The sequence below is a fragment of the Callorhinus ursinus genome, unplaced genomic scaffold, assembly GCF_003265705.2.
Source record: "Callorhinus ursinus isolate GAN/ISIS: 27379988/994484 unplaced genomic scaffold, GSC_fseal_2.0 scaffold51, whole genome shotgun sequence".
NCBI lineage: Eukaryota > Metazoa > Chordata > Mammalia > Carnivora > Otariidae > Callorhinus > Callorhinus ursinus.
Genome location: NW_027397113.1, coordinates 9,979,247 through 9,997,148, shown reverse-complemented (window position 1 = coordinate 9,997,148; position 17,902 = coordinate 9,979,247). Strand labels below are relative to the sequence as shown.

The 17,902-nt window shown below is 39.3% G+C and overlaps 1 protein-coding gene across 1 annotated transcript; it reads left to right on the top strand.

Moving 5' to 3' along the window:
* MS4A2 (membrane spanning 4-domains A2) lies at positions 1–10,343 on the top strand. Its single transcript, XM_025879364.2, has 7 exons — positions 1–431; positions 1,678–1,801; positions 2,330–2,464; positions 4,367–4,423; positions 4,965–5,120; positions 5,478–5,576; positions 6,458–10,343. The coding sequence occupies exons 1-7, from the start codon at positions 370–372 to the stop codon at positions 6,554–6,556; spliced, it is 732 nt and encodes a 243-aa protein (XP_025735149.1). The 5' UTR covers positions 1–369; the 3' UTR covers positions 6,557–10,343.
* Positions 10,344–17,902: the final 7,559 nt, after the last annotated feature.

Below are 17,902 nucleotides of genomic sequence, written 5' to 3'. Positions count from 1 at the left end.
TCTCTTTCTGTTCTGCAATTCTCTCTCACCTTCTCAATCCCCACTAAACTGTCTCATTTGTTGGTTCTGTAAATTGTGCTGGGCTCAGGCAGATTTATTCTCCAGGAGTCTCAAATGTCTACATTTCATACTACTCCCTGTTCAGTTCTTGATTTTGTTCTTCATTCTAAAAAAATAACAAACGAAAAACCCTATTGCTCTTAATCAGCTGGGAAACTTATCTGACAAATGTCTTAAGTATGAAGATAGTCATCAGTGTCATGAGCCAACCCATGTTAACTGCCCATGTGGAGCACACTGCAGGAGGAAGCCCACCAAGGCTCACCGTAACAACATTCCTCACCGGTGGACAGCTCAACTGATGAAGAAATGGACCCAGAAAATAGTAGCAGAGCAGGTCTTGCTCTCCCAAACCCACAAGGGCCCTCCAGGTAAGTACAAGCTACGGTTTTTTTCCTTTTCCCAGCGGGCCAGAGATAGTCACAGTGCTGGGGAGATGTCAGTTCATGGATTTAGGCACAGACCCATCTGGTTTAATTAATATATTGAGTATAGGGGCACCTGGATGGCTCAGTCGTTAAGGGTCTGCCTTCGGCTCAGGTCATGATCCTGGCGTCCTCGGATCGAGCCCCACATCGGGCTCCCTGCTCAGCGGGAAGCCTGCTTCTTCCTCTCCCACTCCCCCTGCTTGTGTTCCCTCTCTCCCTGTCTCTCTGTCAAATAAATAAATCTTAAAATAAAAAGAGTATAAAGAAGCTCTTTGCTATACTTTGCCAGTAGTTCTCTCTGGGTGATAGGGAGGAAGGTTTTTACTCAGCTTGTGACTGGAAATAACTTCAGTTTTTTCGCAGCAGGGGCTCATATTCTGGGATTGGGGTAGGGGAGTTCGTACTATCGATTGAGATTTCTTGCCTCTGCATCTGATGTATGTTAAGGGAAACTTTTCAACATGACCTAGGGCTCCTTATTGGTTACTCTTTGTGAACCTCAAGCTGTGGGATCCTGCCCCATTCTTTAGAGGGGAAATATTCATGAGTGAAGTTGGTAGAGGTGCATGATTCTGTTTTCCTTTGCATACTGAAGACAAACATCTTATTAAGACTTTCCTTTTAAAGTGTTTAGGAGAGGCTGAATGACAGAACTTTGGGAATCAATATTGGATTGAATATCATTGCCAAATATTAAGTATATCCCAAAGTTTTAGAAGGGACAGTATTTCCATTTAGCCTCCTCTGAGGATGAAAGCAGGAATAGAGATTGAACCAACCCGTCAGAGCCGTTCCTTTGTGCACATGAAGTTGAGCGTGTCATTGACAAAATATATTCAGGTACATTTCTGTGTTAAAAAGACTGAGAGATACATAGGTAAATGTGCCTGTTTTTATTTTTACTCATTAGCATAGATCACTGGGAAAGAACTTGGCGTAGTAACCCTGGATTAGGACTTGGTTCATTTTTTGTTCCATTTTGTTCATCTCCATCACTGGCTAGACAGTGATCTTGGTCACGAACTTGGACCCTCTGAGCCTCAGCTTCTTACACATTTCAATGAAGATTTTAATTGCAAGATCATTTTTGAAAAAATAAACAATTAAGATCCTGCCTTTCTGTCAGTTGAGAACTTTTCACAGAGAGAGGGAATTTTCTCATGGTTGAATTTTTGTTTAAACTTCACAGTGCACCTGAAATTGAACTTTCAGAAGTATCTCTCCATGAAAATCCCTTACTGGAGAAGGCTGCTTCATCCCCACCATGCCATACATGGTTGCTATTTTTGAAGAGGGAGCTGGAATTTCTGGGGGTGAGTGAGCATCTTCCAACCTCAACCAGAGTAGGACTGGCTCTAGAAAAAGAGTATTTAGGTGCATGAACAGTTTCCCCACTTGGATTCATGAGGCATGAGAAACCTGGCAGATGAAGAGGTGACACTGGGCCCAGTTGAGTAGAGAGAAGCATTTCCTCATGAAGACTAGGATAAGAATGGCAAGTAGGATCTGCCAACTCTGGTCAGTTGCTGGTGGATTAATATCATTAATATCCAATTAATAAGTTTTGTCTGCACTTCGATGGAAAGAACAATTATTGTTGTCCACCATGACTATGTAAATAAAGTTACATGAGAAATGTATTGGTCATTCCTGCATTAGGTTATGCCTGTATCCATTCTTAGAGCGGCCTGATGATACTGGAAAATATTGCGTTTGAATTCCGTCTCAGGATTGCCTAAAACCCCAAAGCAATTTCTCATGTTTGGCCTCAGTCATAAGGAAGTTGATGAAATCTTGGGAAAATACCTTCTTATTCTATAGAACATATGCATTTTTTACAGGTAACACAAATTCTGGTTGGCTTGATATGTCTTTGTTTTGGAACAATTGTCTTCTCCGTGATCAATATTTCAGAATTTAAGGAAGACGTTTTTTCATCATTTAAAGCAGGCTACCCATTCTGGGGAGCAGTGTTTGTGAGTAAATATCTACAGTTGCTTCTGAAATAACACTGCACATAGCTTTTCTCTTGTCTAGGTCAGGTCTAACCAATTATTTATTCCAGTATTTAGAGTGCATAAACATATTGCAGTTTACAAAGCACTTAGGTTAAACATGTTAGCACACTTTCATCAGATGAGAAGCCTGAGACTGATAAAAGTTCAATGGATTGCCCAAGGGACATTCAGCTAATAAAAAATGAATTTAAACTTTCAGAATCCAATTCCAGAAAAATATCCCTAACACTATTTATCAATCAAATTATCTTCATAAAGGCAGGGGGAAGTGACTGAGGAGGTGAGGAGAGCAAGGTCGAATGAGGTCAAAGACATCTGATGAGCAGCTACTATGTCCTAGAAACTCTTTTAGGTGCTTTCTCATTGTATCTCCTTTAATCACTGTGCTGTTTCTAAACTAGATGACTGGATGAGACACAAAAATATATAGCTTTATTGATGTGTAATTGACATGCAATAAATTGCACATATTTAAAGTCTAAAATTTGATACATTTTGACACCTGTGTACCCCTGTGCAAACACTATCAGATCAGTATAATGAACATATCCATCACCTCCAAAAACTTCCTTGCACCCCTTTGTAATCCCTCCCTCTGTTCCTTGTCTTTCCATCCTTAAGCAATCACTGATCTGCTTTCCATCACTTTAGATTAGTTTGGATTTTCTAGGATTTTATATAAAGAGAATTATACAGCATATTCTCTCTACACTCTGTCTTCCTTCACTCAGCATAATTATTTTTGATTAATCCATGCTGGTTTTTGTATCAACATTTCATTCACAAGGACATACTTTAACTCTAAACAATATCTCATTGGCTTGGCACTCTGTTAAATACTTAGGACTTATTAGGTCACTTACCTGTTCACGACTTTCCTTGAACCTCTGCCATATTTTATTTGACCCTTCTCTCTACTGTTCTTCATTCCATACACTTAGCTTATTAGGTGTCTCTCAACCCATCATACACTCTGAAACTTTGAAATTGTTTTGAATTTGTGCTATCGATTTATATTTTCGATAAATCTTCTCCCATGTACATTTTCGTAATTACTATATGTCTATATGACATATGTCAGACTTGAGATATACATGCCACAAACACACGTTTCTTGCCCAAAGGAGCTAACACTCTAACACACAGGATGCCCATACAACCAAATAATTACAACAAATTAGAGTAATTTTATAACAGTCATGTACCAGGTCTGCTAGACCTTGCTACCCTGAAAGTAACCCATGGATTGTCAGGGTCAGCATCACCTGGGAGGCTGGTAGAAATGAAGAATCTCAAGCCCCCTCCAGGATCAACTAAATAAAAGTCTTCATTTTGAAACGGACCCATAAACACAGAGAACAAACTGGTGGTTGCCAGAGGGGAAGAGGTTAGGGGGATGGGCAAAATGTGTGAGGGGAGTGGGAGATACAAGTTTCCAGTTATGGAATGAATAAGTCACGATGATAAAAGGCACAACATAGGAAATACAGTCAATGGTGTTGTAATAGTGTTGTATGGGGTCAGATGGTAACCACACTTGTGGTGAGCATAGTGTAATGGATAGACTTGTGGGATCACTATGCGGTACACCTGAAACTAATACAGCATTGTGTGTCAATTATACTTCAACTAAAAAAAAGGAATCTGTATTTTAACAAGACCGTCACATGATTCATATGCACATTTAACGTTGAGAAGCACTCTATAGTAAATAAGAATAAGAAAATAGTGGGCTTCTGGGGAATATGAATATATAGCTTTATAGAGTACCCACAACTTTACCTTATATTTGGAGGATTGGGCTGAAGGAGAAATAAAGGTCCACGACTCACTGTGCTCTTCCCCCTTCCTTTTGTACAGTTTACTATTTCTGGGTTTTTGCCAATTATGGCTGAAAAGAAACACGCTACTTATCTGGTGAGTTGCCATTCTGTCTTTATCCATCCTTGAGAAGATAAGAAAGATGGAATTTTAGGAGTCTTGAGAGAGACATGTCATCATATCCCATATTATGAGTGAACGTGGATATGTGGGGTTTATTTTTCAACCTATTTTGTGTTGGATATAATCATTAAAAACATAATCATTAAAATATCAGCTTTTTTAGAAAACAATAAAGTATAACTACCTTGGCACTTGTTTAAAAAAATATCCTCACACTGGGCCTTGTCCTTGTAAGTACAATCACATGATCAGATAGATGATTTGTTTCTGATTAAGGAGATTGTTTAAGCAGAGATGATGTGTGTCCATGTGGGTCTTTCTGAACATAGTCCTAGCAAGAAGATTATAGATGCTTATTAAACAATGAGTATGTTTCCAAGGTATCCTTGCTTTAATTTACATTTTGAACCAATGCAAAGTTTACTGGGTGCAACCAGCAGTAAAAATGCAGACAGGCCTATTGAATGCACTAGCAGGTGGAGGCTCAGGTCTGAGTGTTGCCCTTCATCATCAGGTGTGGGGAACCCTGGGGGCCAACACCGTCAGCAGCATAGCTGCTGGGATAGGAATCTTCATCCTGACGGTCAACGTGAAGAGGAGCTTGGCTTATATCTACAGCTGCCAGGAGGCTTATGGAGAGGACTTCTGCTTTATGGCTTGTTTTTCCACTGTATGTATTTCTTGTGCGAAGGTTAAGATCTGGGTCCCACTCTTAAGTAAGAGCCCTCTTTTCCTTTTCCATGACCATCATCCTTTGCTGTAACCTCTATCCTATAATGTAGTGTTCTGGGGGTTCATGCACAGAGATGCTGGCTGCCACCCCCTCCCCAGCTGAATTCTGCGAGGTTGGAGTCACCTGCCTCGAACAATTTTGTGGCTTTCCAGTGTGTGTGTGTCGCTTCACTGGGACTGATCACGTGGGGGCGGGGGATGAAATGGTGATAAAATCAGGGGCTGCTCTAAAGGAACACACTTTCAGGGTATCTACCTTGTGACTCTACTTGTCTTGTTGGTTATTGTTCGACAGGAAATTGTGGCAATGATCTTGTTTCTCACCATTCTGGGATTTTGCAGTGCTGTGTCCCTCATAATCTATGGGGTTGGAGAAGTAGTCCAAGGGAACAAGGTAGGTAGAGGCCTGATACTCAATCCTGAATGACAAGCTGAAGAATTTGAGTTTCATCACTTAAAAATACAGCTTGGTTTTCATGGAACATTTCTTCTAGAAAATTTTTTGTCCATGTTTCAGTATTTTGATTTCCAAATCTCTTACTTTAAAATCACAATTTCCACTCATAAGAGCACAAATCTCATGGTATAGCCCCATGAATGAAGGTTAGGAAAGTGGAATCTTCATAATTTTAGAAAATGCAGCTGTGCTTCTAAGTGTGTTGAGCATGAGAGACAAATATGCAGGTAGCTTATGATGGAAACCCTCAGGTATCTGGGCTTATTTTCTCTTCCCCAATAGTTCCCTTATATTTGTTCCTGCTCTCTCCTTTTCCTTGGCTTTTACCTTCATATTTGCTCTGAAGCCTCAGTTTTCTTTCCTTCCTAATTCACGGCAACCAGCTGCATTTCCACTTGCCTTACCCATCCATTATACCTTTGATGTATGAAAAAGAATCACCAATACTTGAAGTGTATACACTTACTCCAATCTTCCAGATGATACACACTCTCTCCATCTGTCCACTTGCCTGAAGCACTCAAGTCTGGTGGCCTTTTTTGATTGCTTTCCTCCAAAGATAAATAAGACATCAGATATACCCAAGTTCAGACACATAATAGTCTCACCAACTTGTTATTGACGGACATAATTTCTTCTGGGCCGACTGGCCAGCCAGACTGGCTTGGTTTGTTGGAGATGGAGGGAATAATTATGGTATAATGAGGAAGAGTATGAGACTCAGAAAGGCAAAAAGAGATGAGCTAGGTCTTGCAAATGAGTCGTCTAGTGGTGGAAAATTCCTGGTGACTGATATTAAATCATTTTTCCCTCATCAGATTGCAGAAGATCGTCTTTATGAAGAATTAAACATATATTCACCAATTTACAGTGAGTTGGAAGACAAAGTGGAGGCATCTTCTCCCGCTGATTCGTAAGAATCATGTCTTCAGAACATTCTGACTCACAGCAAAGGGTCTAGAACAAAATTTTTGTTTAAGGGGCTACCAGCAAAATTTCGATTCTATGATCTGCCAGTTTTATATTAGGATTTATTCTCCAGAGGTTAATATTCTGTCTGTTGTTTCTGTTCACCTACACTGCCCCCGCCCATTTGTGGATATGTGATAGACTCCTATTTTTCTTGTTTTCTATTGCTGTCTCATACAGCAACTTTTGTGGGAAGTCAACATGTAATCAGCAAGCATTTGCTTTGTGCCTATAACCGTGCAAATAGAGGAAAAAGTGGAAGGTTGGTTGAGCACTGAGTTAAACTTTGACAGTTTTGGAACACCTGGGTGGCTCAGTCGGTTAAGTGTCACACTCGATTTTGGCTCAGGTCATGGTGTCATGAGGCATGAGATCAAGCCCCATGTCCGGCTCCTCGCTCAGTGGGGAGTCTGCTTGTGATTCTCTTTCTCTCCCTCTCCCTCTGTCCCATTTCCCACTCCATCTCTCTCTTGATCTAATAAATAAATAAGTAAATAAATAAATAAATAAATAAATAATCTAAAAAAAAAGCCTTTGACAGTTTGATCATGTTTGGCTCTTAGCCCTTTTCAGAGTTCAAAAGAGCTACACATGTGCATGATATATGTCCCACTACTGGACTATAAGCACCTAGAAGGCAAAGCCCGTGCAGGAAACATATACTGAGGACAAATTACGTGTTTGAAATTTCCCACACTTGTGTCTTTCACCTTGTGTTTCCCAGTTCCTCTCATCATGGGAGCTCAAAGTGTATTTACGAAGTGAATGGGTGAACATTCTGGGAGGGTATCCCACGAGGTCAGGCGAGAAGTAGAGTAGACAAGGAGAAAGAAATTACTCTGAAGTGAATTTTGAGGTGATAAGGAGACCAAATTGGCAGATATTTAGCATTAGGAGGACAGTCAGATGGAGATTTGAATAGAATCCTGCAGGTTTGTATTAATCATTTTGGTGGATGTTTATCCTACCAGCTTAGCAATGGATGCTTCCTGCTTATGTGTGATCTTATATGGAGAATCCAACACGGAATGTTGAAGGATCATCAATCTTATAAAATGCATTGGAACCCCAAGCCTATTGCTTATTAGTTGTGGCAAGTTATTTAATTTTTTTACTTGATCTGGCTTTTCTGATCTGTGAAATTAAGTTATTAGGAATAATTTACCTGCCAGGATATTGGAAATAATTTACCTGCCAGGATTTGTGGTGGGAACACACACACACACACACACACACACACACACACACACACACAACTAAATTAAGACTAACTTTAATGGCCCCACTCTCTCATTTCACTTCAACTTTCTCTTTAATATGCTTCATGCTTGACCATCTCACATCAGCATCCTGGCTTGAAACGTTCTGCCCTCTCTTTTGTGCTTGCTTAAATTTCTTCTTTGTTTAATCTCTTCCTTAAGTCCCACCTCATTCTTTAGGGTTTTCTAGTCAAGATTGTTCTTCTCTCTAGATGATGAATTTTTCAAACCAAATACACACACACACACACACACACACACACACAACTTACACTAAGTATAACTTTCCACATGCATACATTTTACATCCCTTTAATGATAATTTTTTCAAAGACACAAAGTCTCATAAAAATCTGTATTATTTCCTGAATCACCAGCACATTCACTGACACAATTTGTTCAATAATGTTTGGAGATTGATGAGTGGGCAGTGGGGAGTTTTACTAAGTTACTCAGTATCTGGTGAGGTGGGTGGGTGAAAACAGGAAAACCATGCATGGAAAGATCATTTAATGAGGAATGTGAAATGAAAATAAATTAATGAAGACCTGAACTAAAAGGGAATTAGTGGGAATGGAGAAAAATGGTCATATCTAAAACACTGAGTGAAAGAGGAATTGGTAGATCTTGTTAACAAGTTGAAATAAAGGTTAAAGTTAGACAAGCAATTGGTCAAAGGAGGACACCTGCTAAGGTTGAAAGAACTGATAGGAAGTCAGAAATATGAATTATTGAGAGAGGAGCACAGATAGACCTAAATTAAGCTCAGTCTCAGACTTTCATTTTTAGGTGACCAAAGAGAAATGCAATGGAGAGAGCCTGACAGTGTCCAATACAGAGTTTCGGGAAAGATGAAATTTTGTGTCATTATGAGAGAGCTCATCATTAAATGAAGCAGTTTAACACTCTGATTTATTTTGAGATAAAAGGGAAGCCAAGTTAACCTTCACATACCTATAATCACAGGGAAAAAAAGAGGAAAAACAAATCTAGCAAAGAAGTTACGAGAATTATCAGAAAAGTGCACTGTGAAGCAGTAGACAGCAGGCAGCTCAAAGTAGAGAAAGGTCCACTAAAGAGAGAATAACTCACCATCATGTGGGCAAGAGAAAAGTCTACAAGAGAAGCCTTGCCCCCAGCGTGGGTGAGAGAGAAGTCTGCCTCCAGGGGAGGCATGGAGATGGGGCAGAGCCAACAGCAACAGTGAATGAATGGCAGAGGAGCAGAGAAATTCAAACCAGGGCATGGTGGTAAGTAAGTGAATAAAACATTTGCAGAGGCATTTAGTAAGAGAGTATGTGATATGAGAAGTCAGAAAATAGATGGCGAGTAGCAAGTCATGAAGAAAAATAAGCAAAATGTTTATGTTGCTCTTGCTGTATTCGTTATTAAGAGGAGGAAAAAGTAATTCACATCTTAGGATAAACAGACAAGTCCTGTGGAAAGCCTGAAATATCATCTTGGGGTTATATTCACAAGTCATTAATAAAATAATTATGTTTTATGTACTTAGAGCGCCAAAATTAGAAAGCGACAGGAAGATATTAACTTCTATGAAACTCCAGACTATGAAAGTGATCACATAACCACATACTTGGTATGCTTATCTAACCCAGTACCTCAGGTTTTCTACTTTCATTTTTCTTTTTCCTCCTTCCTTTCTTTTTTTTTTTTTTAGATTTTTAAAAATTTATTTATTTGACAGAGAGAGAGAGGGAGAGCGAGTGAGCACAAGCCTGGGGAGCAGCAGGTAGAGGGAGAGGGAGAAGCAGGCTCCCTGTTGAGCAGAGAGCCCAACACCCAGGACCCTGGGATCATGACCTGAGCTGAAAGCAGATGCTTAACAGACTGGGCCACCTAGGTGCTGCTCTATTTTCATTTTTCTGAAATAAAATTATGTTTCTCAAAATTTGATAGCAGCATAAAAATATACCCTTTCACTGTGTTGCTGCTAAGCGATATTCCCATTCTGGATCACATCACTTTTGTGGCATATACATTCCCATTCAAACTCCTAAGCCTGGTCTACCAGGACCTCTAGAAATGCATCCAGTTTATCTTTACAACAGTACCATACATTAGCACTCTTTCTCCCACTCAATTCATATTTTAACCAAATTGTTGACTATATCTTTCCTGGATATACAACACAATTTTTGTCTTATTCTGAGAGCTTCCTGCCCCTGCCTGCCTTTTATCACGTGCCCACTTCAGGCATACACTGAGCACAGAACTGGCCTGTTCTTCACACATGCATTCCTTCAAATTAACTCTCTAAAAATTTCAACTTAAAGGTCATCTTCTCCATGAAGACTGCCTGATGGCACACCTGTTCATCCAGCCTTCATTTCTTGCTCCGTAACCACTTTACCCCATGATGCAGTATATGATCATTTATTGTTTGTGTACTTGTGATCTTCTTGATGTAGCTTCAATTACTAGTATTTGTGCAATAAACTGGAATACTTTAAGTTGATTTCCTGTCTGTGTTTGTATTTGTGTATGAGGGTAAGGGTCTGACCAAGAGTAACAGAGAATCAAAGCATCAATTCAGTGATGCCCAGGACCAAGAACAGTTTGTGAGTCCTCCTTTTTGATCAATGTTTTATCAAATGGAACAATCTATAAATAATCCTCTAGACAGAAAACAGTTTTAAGAGCAATTGTCAGCCACCTCTTGCCAATAAATGATGGGATTAAGTGTAAAAGAAACTGTGATCATCAATCTCATTTTACAAGTTGGTTCTGACCCTAATTTATTTGCTGTGTTATATAAACTCAGAACAATCTTCTCCCTTTGTGGACCTCAGGTTCTCTGAAAATGAGCAGAAAGTTCTTGAAAATGCAACAGAAGATTTCCAACTGATCTTTCTGTTTCCATATTCTGTGCTTTTGGTAATCACAATGATTAAGTTTATGGTTGGGATAGCAACAGCAATCAGAGCTATTTGATGCTGGTTGATGTATGGCCTAGTAAGGCACCTGGGACGATAATATTTGTTCTAACCTCCTCTGACAAAAGCTAACCAAAGATTTCTTTCTGAAAACTGTCATAGAGATAAAATTTCCCAAATAATTCCTATTCTATGAAGTTTGAGTCCACCTACAAAAACACGGATTAAAGAGGATACTGTATTCATAATTTCAGCTTGATGTAGAGTGTTGAGGTGAATTTATATATGAAAGAATGTGTAAATCCATTGATAGTCACTGTGTTTCACGAGCATTTTCCTCCCCTGGAAAACCTCTACTCACTGTGGAGTTAGCGTGCTCAGTGTCTCCCAAACAACTTCTCTCTGGGACGCCTGCTCTCTGGGACGCTCTGGGTTTTGGTGAACGACATTGAGGAAAAGGGATTGTTTTGAATGTGAACTTTGGAATATAATATAACCAGAAGCAAATTGTAGTAGCTCTATTAGATACTAGCTCTCTCTGGGCAATTTTATCTTAGTTTATTTTTCTTATTTCTTAAATGGATATATTAAATACAACTATTTAAAATTCATTGTGTATATTCAAAGATCCTGTAGCCAAGTGCCTAGAATGATGTTTAGTACCTATTTTTGCATTCACAAATATTGATGCTTAATCATGAACCTGAAATTAGGAAAAGAGACACTGTCCCAACTTCTTAGAAGCCTTTGACAAAATTCACCTATACCTTGTCACTTCTAGTTGGAGAAAGTGGGTATGGGACCCTGGAATGGACCAGGGAAGATAATTATTAGCAGCCTTCACATAGAATATTTCTAGGTAAATTGAAATGCATGAAATGTACATTAGAGGATGGTACTGTCTTAGCCCTAAACAGGCAGAGAAGTAGATGGGGAGAGGCCATAGAGAAACATGCTACCAGATGAGCTTTGGGAAACTTCTAAAAACATTTCTCTTGGGTGATGAGAAATATCTTAATACATACTATCAACCTATTAAGAATGAACTGCTAGGAAAACACAGTGCAAGAGCCTCAGTCTGAAACAAACACAAGAAACAGAAGGATGGATAATCAAGGGAGACTCTGGGCTCTAACATTAAGCTGTGCCAAAATGGTACCCAGACAGAACAGCTCATTTCCTGTTCTTGTTCTTTGGTGGCCCCAGAAAATATTTTTGGGTTGGATTCTGACCTGTACTTCCAAGAGGACTTGGTCACTGGGATAGACTTAGGCCAGGCAGAAGGAGGGCTGGCAATTAGTCTATGAGAGAAAGTTAGGAATGGCTTTCTACATGGTGTCATAGTTTTCAGCACTTTTCTTTTCCAGAGACAAGTACCCTAGGATAGACAACTGTTACTTCCAGCCTCAAGCCACATTTTTGCCACTTGTAAATGGATTGATATTTTATCTAACAGGATTCTATGGATATGGTAACAGAACAGAATAAGGGCTGATCCCCTGTTGGATTCCAGACATTTTACTCCATCACAGAACAGAAGATAAGAAATAAGTTGTGAATCTTGCCCTTCAGAAGTTTATATTCAAATAGGAAGAGAGAAAAAGAAAGAAAGATTCCCTTGGTGAATAGAAGATGCTGTTAGAACACAGAGGAACAGTATCACTTGCAGAGAAGGTACCACAAGAAATCGACAATTAAATTTTAAAAAGCTGAACTGGAATTCGAACTCTCATGGGGGAAGAAGAAAGAGAATAAAGTTAAAGTTAATTGAATTTCCACTAGGTCTCTAGCCTTCTGCTGGAAGCCTACCTTGACTTAGTTCATTTTAATCCATAAAACAAACTTTGAAGTGAGCAATATCTCTCTTTAAAATCTGTAAGTTTCTTTATATAACAAGAATAAAACCAATTCACCCAAGGTCACTTAGCCAGTAAATGCTAGAGCTTGGATTTAAACCAAAGCCAGCTGGATTTAATATCTATGTTGTTTCCACTTGGCTCTACTACCTCTTTTGGTTATGAGGAGTGTGGAATAAATGAGTCCTGTCATCTTCCGAGTGACTGGTCATTTGTTCCTTATGTGGAAAACTTGGAGCATTGGAGTGACATCAGCATCATAAAGCATAAGACATCACTCCTCTTTTTTATGTATGTATGTATGTATGTATGTATGTATGCATGTATGTAAGCTCCATGCCCAGCATGGAGCCCAGTGTGGAGCCCAAACTCACAACTCTGAGATCAAGACCTGAGCCGAGATCAAGAGTTGGACGCTTAACCCACTGAGCCACCTAGGTGCCCCTGTTCCCCCTTTTAAACAAATAATTCTGCATTTGTCCCTGAACACAAGTACCTCTGCAGGAGCTCTGGGGTTCAGCACCATTCACCAAGGGACCCAGGAGGAGTCTTGCTGACCTGTGCCTCTGGTGTCAGGCAGATAGATCTGGGTAAGGGCTGCTTGCTAACTGGCCACAACCCTCCTTGGCCTCAGTAGGGTAAAACCAGGAGAGGGCTCATCTGGGCATTCCTTGGCGAGAGAGACTTTGTAGAAATCCAGTCTCATCAAGGAGAAAGCTTAGCACTCCGTTTGAGCAAAACAAATGCTAAGTTTTGACACACTGGAGAGGGTAAAGAGGAACTTCCAGGGATGTCCCTTCCTTGAGGAGGCAGAGCATGGGGCTGAAGTAGCTGGTGGCGTTCTCTTTCTCTCTCTCAGAAAAGTGGGAGCAATGAATGAGTTCCCAGCTACCACAGCTGTGCAGGTCACTGCTGGAGAAAACTGTTTCTTTCCTGTAGCACCCTGAGTTTTGAGGCTCCATGACTGGGGGTATGGAGGAGATCAAGAAAGTGACAGATAAGAGTATCAAAGGGCATGAAAGGGACATAGTTCCTGCTGACTGCTTTTAGGACTCCCGCAGAAAGCCCACCCTACAAAGAAACCACCATTAGGTTAATAAGAGATTCTTCAGCAGAAACCTTACAGACCAAGAGGTAGTGGAATGACATATTCTAAGTGTTGAAAGAAAAAACTTGCCTGCCAAGAATACTGTATACAGCAAAGTTATCTTTCAGATATGAAGTTGAAATACTGATTTTTTTTCCAGACATACAAAAGCTGAAGGAGTTCATCGCCACTAAACCTGCCTAGCAAGAATTGCTGAAAGCAGATCTACAGGCTGGAATAAAAAAATAATGTTAGTTAAGAACATGAAAGTATACAACACACAGTGGTAAAGTCAATATGCCATCAGTTTTGGAAGCTCTGATTCTGTAACAAGATGGTGTGTTAGCCACTAACAATAGTATAGAGGTTAAGGAAAATCATATTAAAAATAACTATAGCCACTATAATTTGTTAACAAATAAACCATCTAAAAGAGGTAAATTGTGGCATCAAAAATATAAGGGGAGTATGTGGTTGGAGCTTTTGTATGCTATTGAAATTAAGTTGCTGTCAACTTTAAATGATCTGTTTTATCCGTAAGATGCTTTATGTAAGTCTCATTGTAACCACAAAGCAAAAGCCTATAGTAGATTAGGATCAGAGAGGGAGACAAACCATGAGAGACTCTTGACTCTGGGGAACAAACTGAGGGTTGTGGAAAGGGAGGTGGGTGGGGGGATGGGGTAACTGGGTGATGGGCATTAAGGAGGGCACGTGATGTGATGAACACTGGGTGTTATATGCAACTGATGAATCACTGAACATTATATCAAAAACTAATGATGGACTATATGTTGGCTAATTGAATTTAAGTTAAAAAAAAGGATGGCCACCTAAAAAAAAAACAAAAATAATAAATAATAAGTGTTGATAATGATGTGGAACAAAGGGCACTCTTTTACATTGTTGGTGGGAATGTAAACTGGTGTAGCCACTATGGAAAACAGTATGGACATTCCTCAAAAAATAAAAAAATAGAATTACCATTTGAACCAGCAATTCCATTCTTGGGTATACACAGAAAGCAGGATCTGGAAGAAATATTTGCACACCCATGCTTGTTGCAGCATTATTCACAATAGCCAAGAGGTGGAAACAATCCAAATGTTCATCAACAGACAAATTAATAAAGAAAAAAATATATATATAAACACACACAATGGAATATTATTAAGTCTTAAACAAGAAGGGAATCCTGTCCAATGTACGACGTGGATGAACTTTGGGGACATTATGCTAAGTAACATAAGCCAAGCACGAAAAGGACAAACGCTATATGATTTCACTGTGATGAGGATCTAAAGAAGTCAAATTCATAGAAACAGAAAGTCGAATGGTGGCTGCCAGGGGCTGGGGGTAGGAAATGAGTTGTTCAGGGGTATAGAATTTTGGTTTTGCAACAAGAAACAGTGTAAGTGCTGTTGCACATCCATGTGAATATATTTAAAGGTGCTGAAACTGTACTTACAAATGGTTAAAATAGTAAATTTTATGTTGTATTTTTTGTGCCATAATTAAAGATTAAAAAATAATTTTTGGACATTGTTGGGGAATCAGATTCAGGAAGACACTGCCATGGCCTATTATCAGTCACGGCTGTTTCCAGTAAATCAAGATGTGGTTGCTGCTGCCCATGATAGGAAGTTGCAGAAATCCCCACCATTGGCCACACAGCTCCCCTAAAACACTGAGGCAAGTGACCAGTAGGAAAAGTAATGTTGCCATTAACCCTCATGCTTGCTGAAGCACGTGTTTATGTCTCTTCCTGCCAATGTAGAAAAAAAAGTATATAACTTGTATGTCTCTTTCCCCCTACCAGATCTTATTCTAGCATGTATCATTGGCAGAGTATAAATTGCATCAAGAACACTTGTTAAGGGATCTAGAAAGTATTGGCCCCAGTCTTCTAGCCCCTTTCACACGAAGTAGGGTATGAAATGAGAAGGACGCCCCTGGTTTCCATTAAAAAAGCCAACATGCATACTCCAGATCATTTTACTAAGGGCTTGGTGTTGACCTATACGCATATTGCATTTCCTCTATGGATGAGTTTATATTCTTTGCTACCAGGAACAGGGAAGTTTAGGATGGAACAAGATGCCAGCATGAAAGCAGATGTCTGTTTCCACAGATGACTCTCTATTACTAACTTTGAGGGTTTGGGCATGTGTGGAAGTGAAAAGTGTAGGCTATAGGTTCAAGACAGTCTTTCTTCCATGCTCTGTGAAAATGTTCAACTGCGTTTGTGGGTCTATAGTACTATGCATAATGTGTGGCCCAACCTTTGCATCTTGGGGAGTAGATTCACTCACTAAATATAAAATCTTTTCTTATGGTTATTGTTACACATTGGTTCTAAATGTCCGCAGTGATTGTGTTGAAGATAATTTTGTTTCCTATGTGGGAAAAGCTGACCTCATGGATTATTCCAGAAAGAGGAACCTCTCTGCAAAACAACGTTATTTTTCTCGCCTCTCTTCCTTTATGTATTAAGACGCGTAATTTCTTTTGACAACTATGTGCTCTTTTTGTTGGGCTTCTTTCACTTAGCAAACTTATATTGATGGTCATCCATGTCTTTGCATGTACCGAGTAGTGTTTCATTGCATGGATTTACTACAATTTGTTAATCAATTTGCCTATTGATGGGCATTTGGACTGTATCCAGGTTTGGTCTTTGACAAATTAAGCTATTATGAACTTTCATGTTCAAGCCTTTATATGGACACAAACTTTAATTTCTCTTAGATAAATACCTAGAAGTGGAAAGGCTCAGTCCTATGAAAGATGCTTTACGTTTAAGAGACTGCCAAGTAGCTTCCAAAGTGATTGTACCATTTACATCCCTCCCAGCAGTATATGAAATACCCAGTTTCCCCACCTGAATGCCAGCACTTGGTATGGTCAGTCTTTTTCATTTTACCACACTAATAGATGTGAATTAATCTCATTGTGATTTTAACTTCTATTTTGGGCTCTTTTCATGCCATCACTTGTTTATTTGGTCAAGTATCTAGTCAAATCTTTTGCCTCCTTTTAAACTGAATTGCTTCTTTTCTACTTATTGAGTTGTGAGGTCTTTGTATAGTCTTCATTCAAGTCCTTTATTGGAAATATGATTTGAAACTCTTTACGTCTAGCCTTTTCTACATCAACATCTTTCAAATAACAGATGTTTTCATTTGAAGTCCAATTTACATTTTTTAAAGTGGATCATGCTTGCACTTCTCCAAGCTCATCAGCAAAAGCAAGAGAAAGATTTTTCTCTAGCAAGTAAGAAAGCCTCTGCCAGTTCACAGAATATAGGAAAACCTGGGAATTCAAGTTTCACGACCATATCCCCATTCCAAGTCTCATCAACCCATTGTTTTCTTCACTAAGGTTTCTGACAGTACAATAAAAGACTTATTAAAAATGCATATCTAGTGTCCTTTGCAGTTGTATTACTTTCAAATTTTAAAATTTGTGCTTGATTTTCAACAAAGTCTGCTTTATGGCTGCAGAATATATGTATTTGTAAGTGTTTTACAGGAAGCCTTGTGACTTCCATGGTGTGCATCAGGTTGATATTTAACTAACCTAAGAATTTTATTCATTTTCTTTAAGGTTTCTAATGAGGATAATATCACCAGCCAATGCGACAGTCCTTATCATTATCATCTTCCCATATTGCTCAAAGCACTAAAACTGCTTAACTCAAAACTTTCTCTTCTACATGGACTGCATTCCTACCCTCTGCTGGCTGGGGTCTCAGTAGTGACATTCATGCTAGAGATCATCGTTATAATTTCCACTAATCTGGAATCTTTATGATTATGATTGTGTAGACACTCACTTCCAAAATCTGATAAAGAAGGTGTACTTCATAGAGCCACTCTGGTTCCATTCTCCTCACTTCCTCTAAAAAGGGCATGTGAGATAAGGACTTGAGTGCAGATGGTTTATTGGGTGGTCAGCTCAGAAAGCTGTGAGAGGGAATGCGGAGAGTAAATGGGAAAGAAGGAAAGCCACAACAAGATGGTTAAATACACCATTTTGGGCAATTGGGATTCGATTACCCAAGTGCCTTCAAGAAGTGTGTAAAACACCTCCCAGAACTGTCAACTTAAAGTGCAAGAGGCTGAGACATTTAGCTATCTTTCTTTGAGTGCATACGAACATTCAGTCTGTAGCATGTGCTAATATTGTGCAATTTATA

Coding starts and splice junctions, on each gene's coding strand:
- MS4A2 (XM_025879364.2), top strand. CDS start 370: ATGGACCCAGAAAATAGTAGCAGAGCAGGTCTTGCTCTCCCAAACCCA. Junction 432..1,677: donor AACCCACAAGGGCCCTCCAG/GTAAGTACAAGC, acceptor TAAACTTCACAG/TGCACCTGAAATTGAACTTT. Junction 4,424..4,964: donor AGAAACACGCTACTTATCTG/GTGAGTTGCCAT, acceptor CTTCATCATCAG/GTGTGGGGAACCCTGGGGGC.